Source organism: Oncorhynchus masou, chromosome 11 (assembly GCF_036934945.1).
Source record: "Oncorhynchus masou masou isolate Uvic2021 chromosome 11, UVic_Omas_1.1, whole genome shotgun sequence".
NCBI classification, from domain to species: domain Eukaryota; kingdom Metazoa; phylum Chordata; class Actinopteri; order Salmoniformes; family Salmonidae; genus Oncorhynchus; species Oncorhynchus masou.
The window spans coordinates 26,346,457-26,360,851 of NC_088222.1; the positions used below are offsets into that span (position 1 = coordinate 26,346,457).

General features: G+C 43.3%; 1 protein-coding gene across 1 annotated transcript in view; it reads right to left on the reverse strand.

The window, feature by feature from the left end:
* The window catches only part of LOC135548385 (unconventional myosin-XVIIIa-like), a 102,648-nt gene that overhangs the window by 46,174 nt on the left and 42,079 nt on the right, over nucleotides 1-14,395 (reverse strand). Inside the window, exons 10-19 of the mRNA XM_064977925.1 lie at nucleotides 12,867-12,878; nucleotides 11,972-12,142; nucleotides 9,584-9,674; nucleotides 9,292-9,484; nucleotides 8,516-8,602; nucleotides 3,333-3,471; nucleotides 1,475-1,634; nucleotides 1,204-1,390; nucleotides 395-602; nucleotides 135-244 (exon numbers count right to left, since the gene is read on the reverse strand). Of these exons, the coding sequence (XP_064833997.1) occupies nucleotides 135-244; nucleotides 395-602; nucleotides 1,204-1,390; nucleotides 1,475-1,634; nucleotides 3,333-3,471; nucleotides 8,516-8,602; nucleotides 9,292-9,484; nucleotides 9,584-9,674; nucleotides 11,972-12,142; nucleotides 12,867-12,878 (1,358 nt within the window). The remainder of the gene's footprint in view (nucleotides 1-134; nucleotides 245-394; nucleotides 603-1,203; nucleotides 1,391-1,474; nucleotides 1,635-3,332; nucleotides 3,472-8,515; nucleotides 8,603-9,291; nucleotides 9,485-9,583; nucleotides 9,675-11,971; nucleotides 12,143-12,866; nucleotides 12,879-14,395) is intronic.

Genomic DNA, 14,395 nt, shown 5'->3' on the forward strand with positions numbered 1-14,395 from the left:
TATATACATGTGGGTAGAGTTATTAAAGTGAGTTATGCCTAGATAATAACAGCTCATTAATATAACAATGCAGACCTCCGTTGTTGTCCTGAATCATATTCTTTTCTCCAAAACACACACAGAAAAATACTCACCTTCTTCTCATCCTTCACTATGTAGTTGCGGCCAAGTTTCTTGGTCAGGTGTGGTGCCAGCACGTCGAAGCGGCGGCAGAATTCGGAGAAGACCATGTGATCAGGGTATCCTGTATAGACAAGGACATCGGGGGTAAGGTTATAAAGCTAAAAAAAAAAATTGTACATGAATATTTATTTTAAACACTGTTGTTTGTGAAGATAATTTGGATTGAGAGACAATTCCAGACCTTCCTAGTCTAATATCCACAGCCTCTTACCTTGTCTATAGATTCTGAGAGCGTCCAGCAGCTTGGAGCCGCGGAGCTGAGACCGGAGCAGGACAACATCCAGCTGCATCAGGCCAGAGTCTCCTCTCTCCCCCTGGGCCTCCAACTCCCCTCTGCCTGCCCGCAGGGCATCAGCATTGGGCAGCAAGCAGTGGATAAAGTGAACCCTGGACCTCCGCACAGTGTCCAGCAGAGCGTCCTACAGGAGATAGGGGAGTTAGCTGGGACTGAAATGGTAACAGTGAGTGCAATGAGAGAGGGCAAGGCCTCAACATGCATCGAGAGAATAGCCAGCCTAAACAGAGACCAAACTTTTAAAACATAAGCACAGGCTCTATACACTGGCTCTCACTAATGGATATAATAAAGCACATTTCATGCATTAAGCAATCTTCTGAAATAATCCACCTGGGTTTTAATAAATGGTATAGTTAAGGAAAGTACTCTCAGGAGCAGGAAATCTAATGCCCAGGCCCTACACGAGGGCGGCTCCTAGTGCCTACCCTTTCAAGCTGGAATAATATGGTAAAAACACAGGAAGATGGATGATCCCCAAGCGCTATGCGGACACTTCTCCCCAGGGTAGGGGATATATTAGGCAGTGCTAATTAAATGACTCCTATTACTGAATCAGCCCATGTGTTGGATTTAAATGAGAGGCCCTGTGGCCCAACACAACTTAGCTAGACATGCCCAGACTGTTACAGGAACAGAAGTGTAAATATGATTTTTTGGGAAGCCCTCTCGCTTTCCTGCTCTCCAACAGACCTGCCCTCTGCAGACAGCTTGCAGCCTCTTACCACTTGTAGTTTGATCTGGATGCAGAGGGACTTCTTCTTGACGGCTGCCACTCCAGTGGTGAAAGTCTTCCTCATGCTGGTGGCGCGCCGCAAGGCCAGCTGGGAAACACCCTCCAGGCCGGCGATGGAGCCTGACAGGGTGGTGGCCCCGCCTCCTCGGCTCATAAACAGACCACTAATGTTCTTCCTGGAAAGGAGAGCGATAATCAGATCAGGTCAGACGTGTGTTGCAAGCATGGCCAATCAAGCTAAAACATTATGTGGGTCTTACTTCTGGGAGTCCTGCAGGAGACTCCCTGCGTTGGTAGAGGCAGGGTTCTGTTTGGCATGGCTCAGCCAACCACGGGCATCATACTCCACCCAGTCTGTCCCATGACTGTGACCCAACAGAAAGTGATGCGGCTTCCCACTCTTCAGCAACAAGGTGTGACCTGACAGGTAGAGGAGGGAAAAGGAGTTGATAACAGTTATGTATTTCAATTAATGTTTGGATGGATGTTTATACGTGTGCATTGTGTGGCAATGAACAGAAAGTGCATTCGGAAAGTATTCAGACCCCATGGCTTTTCCCACATTTTCGTACATTACAGCCCTATTCTAAAATGTGTTTTTTTTAATCCTCAATAATACTCCATGACAAAGCGAGAGAAAAAAATGGTTTTTAGAAATGTTTGCGAACAATAAACAGAAATAACGTATTTACATTTACAAGTACCTTATTTACAAGTATTCAGAACCTTTGCTATGAGACTCAAAATTGAGCACAGGTGCATCCTGTCTCCATTGATCATCCTTGTAATGTTTCTACAACTTGATTGGAGTCCACCTGTTGTGAATTCATATGATTGAACATGACTTGGAAAGGACAACACCTGTCTATATAAGGCCCCACAGTTTACAGTGCATGAAAGTCATGAGGTCAAAGGAATTGTCCGTAGAGCTCTGAGACAGGATTGTATCGAGGCACAGATCTGGGGAAGGCTACGAAAACATTTCTGCAGCATTGAAGGTCCCCAAGAACACAGTGGCCTCCATCAATCTTAAATGGAAGAAGTTTGGAACCATCAAGAATCTTACTAGAGCTGTCGGTCAAACTGAGCAATCGGGGGAGAAGGGCTTTGGTCAGCGAGGTGTGCCTCTGTAGAGATGGGAGAACCTTCCAGAAGGACAACCATCTTTGCAGCACTCCACCAAATCAGGCCTTTACGGTAGAGTGGCCAGACGGAAGCCACTCCTCAGTAAAATGCACAACGTCCCGCTTGGGATTTGCCAAAAGGCACCTAACGGAGTCACACCATGAGAAGCAAGATTCTCTGGTCTGATGAAACCAAGATAGAACTCTTTGGCCTGAATGCTAAGCGTCACGTCTGGAGGAAACCTGGCACCATCCCTACGGTGATGCATGGTGGTGGCACCATCCCTACGGTGAAGCATGGTGGTGGCAGCATCAGGCTGTGGGGATGTTTTTTTAGAGGCAGGGACAGGGAGACTAGTCAGGATCGAGGGAAAGATGAATTGGAGCAAAGTACAGAGAGATCCTTGATGAAAGCGCTCTGGTGCAGGTTAAGGACCTCAGACTGAGGCAACGGTTCACCTTCCAACAAGATAACGACCCTAAGCACACAGCCAAGACAAGTCTTCGGGACAAGTCTCAATGTCCTTGAGTGCCCAGCCAGAGACCGGACTTGAACATCTCTGGAGACACCTGAAAAAGTCTGCACAGCGATACTCCCCATCCAACCTGACAGAACTTGAGAGGATCTGCAGAGTAGAATGGGAGAAACTGCCCGAATACAGGTGTGCAAAGCTTGTAGCATCATACCCAAACCGGTTTTAACTTTGTCATCATGGGATAGTGTTTAGATTGATGAGGGGGGGGACTATTTAATCAATTTTAGAATAAGGCTGTAACATAACAAAATTTGGAAAAAGTCAATGGATAGTTTCCGAATGTATATGAAGTATATGAAGAAAACAACCTACAAATAAATCAATCACCAAACAATATATTTACTTACCTCTGTTACTGGTTTGCATCCCTTGGGGGGTATGATCTTTGTGCCTCTAACTTTCTCGTGTGTGTGTGTGTGTGAGTGATGAACAACATATTTGACTGTGTATGTGTTCACCTTTGCTCTCTCCCTCAGCATGGCCATAGTAAATGAAGAGGCGTCCTAGTAGAGTATCCTCTGAACCCCCAGGCTGCAGAGCCTCCTCTTCCATCAGCCACAACAGGCCCCGAGCCTCATCAGTCCTCAGCGTCCGCACCTGGCACACACACATACACACACACACACTGGTCAGACATACCTCTACCCAGTCCTTCGGATGGTTGTACAGTGCTTTCAGAAAGTATTCATACCCCTTGACTTATTCCACATTTTGTTGTGTTACAAACCCATCTATAGACAATACCCCATAATGAAAAAGTGAGAGATTTTTTAAAATCCTAAAAAACAGGTTATTCACACCCCTGAGTCAATACGTTAGAATCACCTTTGGCAGCAATTAAAGCTGTGAGTCTTTCTGGGTAAGTCTCTATGGATTGTACAATATTTGTACATTATTCTTTAAAAAAAAATGTTTGTCTGTCAAGTTGGTTGTTGATCATTGCTAGCCACCATTTCCATGTCTTGCCATAGACTTTCAAGAAGATTTAAGTAAAAACTGTAACTAGGCCACTCAGGAACATTCAATGTCGTTGTGGTAAGCAACTTCAGTGTATATTTGGCCTTGTATTTTAGGTTATTGTCCTGCTAAAAAGGTGAATTTGTTTCCCAGTGTCTGATGGAAAGCAGCCTGAACCAGGTTTTGCTCTAGGACTTTGCTTAGCTCTATTTTTTATCCCCCCAAAAAACCCTAGTCCTTGCCGATGACAAGCATACCCATAACATGATACAGCCACCACCATGTTTGAAAATATGAAGAGGGCGACTGATGTGATGTGTTGGATTTGCCCAGAACATATTGCTTTGTGTTCAGAACATCAAGTACCTTTCTTTGCAGTTTTACTTATATGCTTTATTTCAAACAGGATGCATGGTTTAGAATATTTGTATTCTGTACAGGCTTCCTTCTTTTCACTCTTTTAGGTCATTTAGGTTAGTATTGTGGAGTAATTACAATGTTGTTGATCCATCCTCAGTTCTCATATTGCAGCCTTAAAAATCTGTAACTATTTTAAAGTCACCATTCGCCTCATGGTGAAATCCCTGAGTTGTTTCCTTCCTCTCAAGCAACTGAGTTAGGAAGGACACCTATATCTTTGTAGTGACTGGGTGTATTGATACACCATCCAAAGTGTAATTAATAAATTTACCATGCTCAAAAGGTATTTTCATTGTCTGCTTTAAAAAAAAATATTTTATCCATCTACCAATAGGTGCCCTTATTTGTGAGGATTTGGAAAACCTCCCTGGTCTTTGTGGTTTAATCTGTGTTTGAAATTCACTGCTCGACTGAGGGCCCTTGCATATTATGTAATCATTCACTGCTCGACTGAGGGCCCTTGCATATTATGTAATCATTCACTGCTCAACTGAGGGCCCTTGCATATTATGTAATCATTCACTGCTCGACTGAGGGCCCTTGCATATTATGTAATCATTCACTGCTCGACTGAGGGCCCTTGCATATTATGGAATCATTCACTGCTCAACTGAGGGCCCTTGCATATTATGTAATTATTCACTGCTTGACTGAGGGACCTTACATATGATGTAGTTATTCAAAAATCATGTTAAACACTGTTACTGCACACAGAGTGAGTCCATGCAACTTATATCCTATTTTTACTCCTGAATTTATTCAAATCTTGCCATAACGAAGGGGTTGAATACTTATTGACTCAAGCCAATTCAGCATTTCTTAAAACATAATTCCACTTTGACATTAGGCTGTAACAACAAGGGGACAAAAGTCAAGGGGTGTGAATACTTTCTGAAGGCACTGTATATCAGTAGAAACACCAGTCTCACCAAAATACACAGAAACAAGACTTACTGGGCCCATAGCTTGCTTTTTAACCTATACATACTTTCTCACTTCAGCAAAGACTCTCAGCCAGCTCAGTCATACTCACACTCCAAGGCCTGAGGTGAAGCCAGCTCTCATAATATAATCCTCTACTGTGTAGGAATCATTCTATAAGCCTTTGGCAATGTTGGCAAATGTTTTTGTTACAAGGCTTTTCACCTGTAATAGCACAGCACCTTTCTCAACTCTCTCCGGGCTATATTTCCACAACAAACAATAAAAACGGTGTGATTGAGGCAACTGATCATATTTACCACCAAAATATTTCACTGACAACACTGGCCAAAAATCAGTCTTGCCTACTACTAAAACTACATACTGTGTACTAATCACGCTACATACTATTTCGAACACACTTTAGTTATGCAATAAGCAACAAATATCAACATACTAGGCTGAGAATGTGTCATCTAATGAGCAATGGATTTCATTCCAACCATTTGTTCATTTTGGTACAGCGCGTCACCTTATGTAATTATCATGTTGTCAAACAAACACGTCTCGAAAGACGATTCTCTTCCTCAAGCGCCTGCATCGAATTCTACTAGACGAAAATACGAAATTAGTATGACATCCTGCCATTTAAAGCTCAAATTTCACATATAAAAAAAACACTTTGGCATACCCAAAATGCCTACTATTTAGAATGCAGTATGGGTATTCAGAAACGTCCACTGCTTTCAGATTAAGGCTTTTATTGAATAACAACCAGAAAAATAGTAGTTTTTCATAAAGCAATTGCAGTAGTGTGTTTTGTGAGGTCCAGACGGCAGAGAGAGACAGGTCATTAGACATGGCTCTCATTATGTCTAGTATCAGAGAAAGAGCTCAGAGAGCATTCAGGAAGCCTGCACTCTACCCAGGCCACTTCAGCAATTATCACTAAAATGCAGCCACAACTGAGATTTTTGGAATAACAGAACTCTAAACAGTTTCTCTTGAAATGGCTCTAAATTAAAGAATATACGGTGCATTCGGTAAGTATACAGACCTCAACTTTTTCCCAAAAAAAATTACGTTACAGCCTTATTCTAAAACTGATTAAATACATTTTCCTCCCCATCAGTCTACACACAATACCCGATAATGACAAATAGGTTTTTAGAAAGTTTGCAAATGTATTAAAAATAACAATAACAGTACTCAGACCCTTTGCTATGAGACTCGAAATTGAGCTCAGGTGCATTTGGTTTCCATTGATCATCCCTGTGATGTTTATAAAACTTGATTGAAGTCCACCTGTGGTAAATTCAATTGATCGGACATGATTTGGAAATGCACAAACCAGACTATATAAGGTCCCACAGTTGACAGTGCATATCAGAGCGAAAACCAAGCCATGAGGTCGAAGGAATTGTCCCTAGAGCTCTGAGACAAGATTGTGTCGAGGCACAGATCTGTGGAAGGGTACCAAAAAATGTCTGCTGCATTGATGGTCCCCAAGAACACAGTGGCCTCCATCATTCTTAAATGGATGAAGTTTGAACACCTAAGACTCTCCCTAGAGCTATTTTCCCAGCCAAACTGAGGGAGGTGACCAAAAACCCCATGGTAACTCTGACAGAGCTCCAGAGTTCCTCTGTGGAGATGGGAGAACCTTCCAGAAGGACAACCATCTCTGCAGCACTCCATCAAATCAGGCCACTTCTCAGTAAATGGCACATGGCAGCTTGCTTGGAATTGCCAAAGGGCACCTGAAGGACTCACAGACCATGAAACAAATAAATATGTATACCCCCGCAATTCTACAAAATTTGCCATGGCTTTTTCTGTATTCTTATGCTGAGTTACTCAAAAATAACAAAATCAAAAAAAAGGGGGGCACCATGACATGACATTTTGTGAATTTTAGATTCTCCATGACTGTCTAGTTTTTATTTTGGTGGTTGTTAGTTCACAAAGATGATCTTGTAAATACATAGCACCATTATCTTTTCTATATACCTGATCTTAGTCATTGAAGTTTACACTGAACATTTTTTGGGGGAGTAGTGGCAACGATTTAGCAGCGGCTAAATTAATATTGGGGAAACTCTGACACTTAACATTAGGGGATGATAACTACTACTGTTGGATTATTTTTATATATATAAAGGTTCAAAGAATTCCTTGGTCAGATTGGACATGCACACACTCCCACACACACATAAAAAAAGCCTCTTCCTGGACCACTAAAAGCCTTCAGTGAACCCATGGGTACTGACTTTTTAATGTCAAGGGCCAACATTTGAAGAGTGTCAGTGTAAATTCAACTGTCAGCTTTCATCCTTGTGTCTCGACATCAACAGAGTGCTCTCTAATGTTGTGGGTGGTTCCACTTTTGCTTTTGTCAGCCTTTAAAAAGGCTTTGGCCTTTTGCAGCCATCTGCTGTACACTGGTTCAGTGCTTTTGAAGGCTGCTCCAGCAGGGCCAGGACCCCTTAAAAAGCAGAGTACTCAACGCAACCAACCAGGAATTATTATAAAGCTAGCTCTGACACTGTCAACACCGTATCATTTGTTTCCATGGCACACACTGGAGGAGAAGCAAAAAAAATATGTTTTCTTCCACTAGAGTAAGTTTCCTAGTTTTGTTTGCTGAATGAAATATCTTCCTTCTCCTTCACGTTTCTTCCTATTGGTTCCTCTACGCAGGCATTAATATAACATGCTCACTCTAAGGTGAAAAATAAACTAAATATTCAACTGAAAATTCTAAAACCTGCAAACATGTATCAAATAGACTGACTCACTGTGAATCTCAAAGACCTCATGAATGTAATTATAATATGCATAAAGGTGCACTGTGTGGCAGTCAAAGAGGCAGAGTGCCATGATTACAGAGATCTGGCAGTTGAAAGTGCCAAACGATTCATAAGGGAGTTCATGTGAAATAACGTGTCACTGGACCTGTGCCAATATCAAAACAGAAATCCCATAGAAAGGTGAGAGAACTGCTGTACAGCATGAAGCTGCCATGGTCATAGAAAGCAGGACTTCGTTTAAATTCTCAATGAGGTAAACCCTTGTGTGAATATAGCTATTTTTTGTAATTTTTTTAACCTTTATTTAACTAGGCAAATCAGTTAAGAACACATTCTTATTTTACAATGACGGCCTACCCCGACCAAACCCTCCTGTAACCTGGGAGACGCTGGGCCAGTTGTGCACTACCCTATGGGACTCCCGCTCACGGCCGGTTGCGATACAGCCCAGGATCGAACCAGGGTCTGTAGTGACGCCTCTAGCACCGAGATGCAGTGCCTTACACCGCTGCGTCACTAAGGAGTGTACTTACCAGGGCTTGACTTGGCGCTTGGTCTACTGCAGCTACAGACAGAGATGTGCTGGGCTCCATGTCATCTAACGCGAGCTCTATGTTTTCCTAAGGGGGGACAGAGGGGATGATTAGGAACCAATGACAGTAACATAGATCTGAAGGGGCCAAGTTTTTAGTTGTCTACTTTAGGAATTAGTTCATTATGTTACTCATTATCAGCTACAGTATATACACACATAACAATAGTAATACAATTGTTATAAAACTGCTCAAAAACTGTTGACAAATGGCAACAGACTATGAAAGTAAAACCATTGAGTTTTGTACAATGGGAGTGATTAGACATCAGTTAGGACAGAGTTATCAGGGATAATTCAGCCCTATTATGATGGGTGTATAGACTAGCATTAGAGAGTAGATCTGCTGTCTGAAGAGAAGTGGCAGTTAAAGACAGAGGTGTTATTCTTCATCAGCCAGCGAGGCCCATAAGCAGCTCCACTGCCTTGCAGCTCAACCCAGCTCATACAGCCAGTGATGAGTGAACTCGCTTTGGGCCCGGCAGGGGAGGAGAAATGGCAATCATATGGGCCATTACATGGGTTCACTGTGTGACTGACAGTATTAATGAGGGGGTGGAAACCATGCGATCTATGAAGTTCTAATTTGCCATGGCTTACAGGAAGTAAGTGTGTCATCTTACGTCCAGTATGTGAGAATGTGTATTTGAATCCTTAAAAGTGTGTGTGTGTGTGTTTACATATGAGTTAGTGTGTGTACTGTTCATATTAAGCTACCTCTTTGTATCTCTCTAGCTCCTGTACAAAGGTGCGCTGATAGAACAGTGTCTGCAGGCGCTCCTGGGTGTAGTTATGGCAGAGCTCTTCAAAGGTGGCTCCGCGCTCCCGCTTGACCAGGCGAGGGTTCTGGAAGCCCGGGGTGTCCACGATGAGCAGGGAACACAGAGAGTGCTGGCTGGACTTCAGAGCACTGACACACACAAACAGTCAGACCAAAAAAAATCAGAACGAGCTGTAGTGGTGCATGCTTGCATCATCTCCCTTGATCTCTGGTAAAGTGGTGACTAACCGGTTGATGAGGGAGACGAGGAGGGTGAAGAGCTCTGAGTACAGCCCAGATGCCATGGCTTCTAAACACTCCATGGCTGTGGCCTTGGAACCTGGTGGGAGAATCGGTGAAAAGAGACAAATTCATAACAACGTCCCCATCATCAGATCAGACAGCATAGAGAGCCTTCGGAAAGTATTCAGACCCCTTGATTTGTTTCAGCCTTATTCTAAAATGGATTTTTTAAATATTTTTAAAAAAATCAGCAATCTACACACAATACCCCATAATGACAAAGTGAAAACAGGTTTTTAGAAATTCTTGCAAATTTATTACAAATATACATCTCAATTACCTTATTTACATAAGTATTCAGACTGAAAATTGAGCTCCCGTGCATCCTGTTCCCATTGATCATCCTTGAGATGCTTCTTCAACTTGGAGTACACGTGTGGTAAATTCAATTGACTGGACTTGATTTGGAAAGGCACACATCTGTCTATATAAGGTCCCACAGTCGATTGTGTGTCAGAGCAAAAAACAAGCTATGTGGTCGAAGGAATTGTCCGTAGAGCACCGAGAGAGGATTGTGTTGAGGCACAGATCTGGGGAAGGGAACCACCAAGACTCTTCCTACAGCTGGCCACCAGGCCAAACTGAGCAATCACGAGAGAAGGGCCTTGGTCTGAGAGGGGACCAAGAACCAGACGGTCACTCTGACAGAGCTCCAGAGTTCCTTCCAGAAGGACAACCATCTCTGCAGCACTCCACCAAACAGGCCTTTATGGAAAAGTGGCCAGACGGAAGGCCCAGAAGTCCCACAAAGACTCTCAAACCACGAGAAACAAGATTCTCTGGTCTGATGAAATCAAGATTGAAATCCTTGGCCGAAATACCAAGCGTCACACCTGGAGGAAACCTGGCTCCATCCCTACAGTGAAGCATAGTGGCGGCAACATCATGCTTTGGGGATGTTTTTCAGAGACAGTTTACTGGGAGACTAGTCAGAATCCAGGGAAAGATGAATGTACCAAAGTACAGAGATATTAAAACCTGCTCTGGACCTCAGACTGGGGTGAAGGTTCACTTTCCAACAGGACGACAACGCTAAGCACGCAGCCAAGACAGCACAGGAGTGGCTTCGGGACAAGTCTCAATGTCCTTGAGTGACCCAGCCAGAGGCCGGACTTGAACATCTCTGGAAAGACCTTAAAAAAGCTGTGCAGAGACGCTCACCTTCCAACCTAACAGAGCTTAAGAGGATCTGCAGAGAAGAATGGGAGAAACTCCCCAAATACATGTGTGCCAAGATTGATCGCTACCAAAGGTGCTTCAACAAAGTACTGAGTAAAGTGTCTGAATACTTATGTAAACGTAATATTTCAGTTGATTTTTTATTTGATAAATTTGCAAAAAAATTCTAAAAACCTGTTTTTGCTTTGTCATTATGATGGGAAAAAAATTTGAAATTTTTTAGAATAAGGCTGTAACGTAACAAAATGTGGAAAATGTAAAGGGATCTGAATACTTTCCGAAAGCACTGTTCATAGCAGAGGCATGGAATGCTCGGCTCACTCCAGTGAGTGTGACATTTGAAATGGGATAACTGCAGGAAACCAGCTACACCTAGTACTATTGCTCCTGAACCTGAGGTGGTAACAGAGGAAGACCGGGAAATCCCAACCATGTCTGATGGGTGGCAACATTATTGTATCCTAATGGCTCTGTATTCTACTCACAAAGCAGATTAATCTAGGAAGGTTTAGACTGACTTGTCAGCAGTGTTCAGATCAAAACACACACATCCACACCTCATTGCAGTGTGCATCTGGTAAACATTTGCATAGATGAGAAAGCTATCCTATGTCAGTAAGGTTTACCAGGTGCCCAGTGCCATGAGGCATGGATGTTGTGTGTTTTGATCTGAGAACAGCTGGCAAGTCTGAGTCTGGCCACAAAGCAGTGTAATCTAGGAAGGTTCAGAGTACAGGGCCAGAATGATACCATCTACCATATCCAGGAATAGCTACTGAGCTAAAGGTGGCTGGGGGGAAACATCTCTGCGTTTTGGAAGAGAGGACATAGACAAGGTCAAATAAAGGCTAACTGTCTAGTTCTCCTGTGATACGGTTCTGAATGCATATATGTCCTTCAAAGTATGTGTGTCAACCCCTGATAAAACTCAGAGGTGTAGATGTGAAAAGTATCTATGGAATGAAATTCTTATTTCAAGGGCAATGCATAAGGAAGACTTCCTAAAAGCCTCCTGATATGTGTTGTATACCTACCCATCAATAACCACTATGGGACTGCGGTAGTCATTACTTGGATAAGCTTCAACTTTCAGAGGAGCGTGTCGTGTCCCCTAGGTGATGAGCTGAGGGGCTGTGTGTGTAGTCCCAGGTGTACCTGAGAAGTCTCCTGCTGCATCGTCTGTCCCCTGACGTATAGAGCTGGCTCTGGGCAGGGGGCCCTTGGCCTGGTGCTTGAAGATGGAGGAGGAGAGCTCTTCTAGAGTGCAGCCCAGCAGGTAGGCAGCCTTCTGCGCCCATTCATGACGTGCAAACTGTTTCCTACCGGCTGAGACAAACAGAAATGCAACCATTATCTCCTCTGCCAACAACCATGGGGACAGTATGTCTATCCACGACAGGAGAATACAGTTATTGACAGAGGCGGTGTGTGTCTGGGTCAAGTCGACCCTTCCCAGGCTAACAACAGTGATAGTAGAAGAGCTAATAATAACCTCATCAGGATAGTGAAATGTAACCTAGTCAAACCACATTCAAGGTACTGTGCATCTAAGTAGTATAAATTCTCAATTCTCTTCTACAGTTCCATTAGCTTAAAGCTTTTTTGTCAATACCATTTAACATAGTTCTGAAAGCTCTTACATTTATTTCAATGTTATTTTTCTCACAGCTAGTTCCTTCATCCAGACATACACAGGAAATAATTACAGGGACTATCATTCCAAAGTACGAAGTTGCAGAAACACGAGCCTCGGTCTGCAAACCATGTCTGGTGGATGGGTGATGAGAGAGTGGATAGAAGTGGGTTTTAATTTCAGTGGTATTGGAGAGGAACCCTCCCTCAAACACTTAAGAGGGCGACTGACTGGGGAACGCTGGTATCTCCCTGTTTCATCGGGCCTATGAGAGCGTCACATGCCACCATGTTGTGACAAGCCAGAAGGCAATTAAAGAAAAGGACTTAGAACTTCATTAAAATGCTAATGACACCATGTCAGCTCACAGTGATAAAAGCACAGTCAGAACATAACAATATGGAGGGGTGTTTTTACCTTTGTCTGCGTCTGCAATGCAAGGGGTGCAGCAGGCAACATGCAAGTAAGAACAGGTCGTTAGAACAGAAGAGTTGGAGCAACAGTAGCAATGTATACAGTACATGAAAAGACAAACACCACTAACAGCAGCAACGGGCATGCTTTAACAGGGTCTGACCAACACACTGCATTCAGGAGCTTCATTGGAAAACAATGTACTGAGAGTTGAGGAGTAGAACAGCCCACACTTGTCAGAATACCCAATCAACCTTCTGTTCATTCAGATCTACTGAGAGCAGGTGGATAAAGTAATGCACTTCTTTAGTGTATTGACACTGAAACGCATGATACATAAAGGTCTATGCTGCCCTCTGGTGTTACCTAGTTGAACTGCACTGCTTATCATTCGGGTGCTTCATCAAACCTCTACTGAACTCACCCATTTCTAAACTCTCTATAAGACAACAAAATATGTTGTAGTATTATAGGGGAGGCCAGCAAGCGTTAACATATTTCCACCAAGTGGCAACAGAGATTGTTTTGGTCAATCTGATCTGGCAGATTGTAACCCAACAAATATGTATCTTTATTTTGTATTGTATTTATTTAACTAGGCAAGTCAGTTAAGAACAAATTCTTATTTAACATGACCCCGGCCAAACCCGGACAACACTGGGCCAATTGTGAGCCGCCCTATGGAACTCCCAATAATGGCCGGTTGTGATACAGCCTGGAATCCAATTAACAGCCAAATAACACCAGAGAGAGAGGAAGAGAAGGAGATCAAAACAGTAGAAGACACAAAAACACCCAGAAGGATGTTTGTTTGGGGTCATTTCCAATTTCCTCTATGACTGACACTGCAGAGAAGGCAATGTTAGACCATGTGAATAAGCATTCCAACTGCACACACTTTAATTTCAATTAGTACAGTGTAAACAATCTGTCTCGTTTGGGGCTGTCAGGCAAATAAACTTGGCAACAAAACAAAAAGTCCTCTCACTGTCAACTGCGTTTATTGTCAGCAAACTTAGCATGTGTAAATATTTGTATGAACATAAGATTCAATAAATGAGACAAACTGAACAAGTTCTACAGAAATGGAATAAGGTGTCCCTGAACAATGGGGGGGTCAAAATCAAAATAACAGTCAGTATCTGGTGTGGCCACCAGCTGCATTAAGTACTGCAGTGCATCTCCTCCTCAAGGACTGAACCAGGTTGGCCAGTTCTTGCTGTGAGTTGTTACCCCACTCTTCCACCAAGGCACCTGCAAGTTCCCAGACATTTCTGGGGGAATGGCCCTAGGCCTCACCCTCCGATCCAACAAGTCCCAGACATGCTCAATGAGATTGAGATCCGGGCTCATTGCTGGCCATGGCAGAACATCCGGTCTTGTAGAAAATTACACACAGAACGAGCAGTATGGCTGGTGGCATTGTCATGCTGGAGGGTCATGTCGGGATGAGCCTGCAGGAAGGGTACCACATGAGAGAGGAGGATGTCTTCCCTGTAACGCACAGCGTTGAGATTGCCTGCAATGACAAC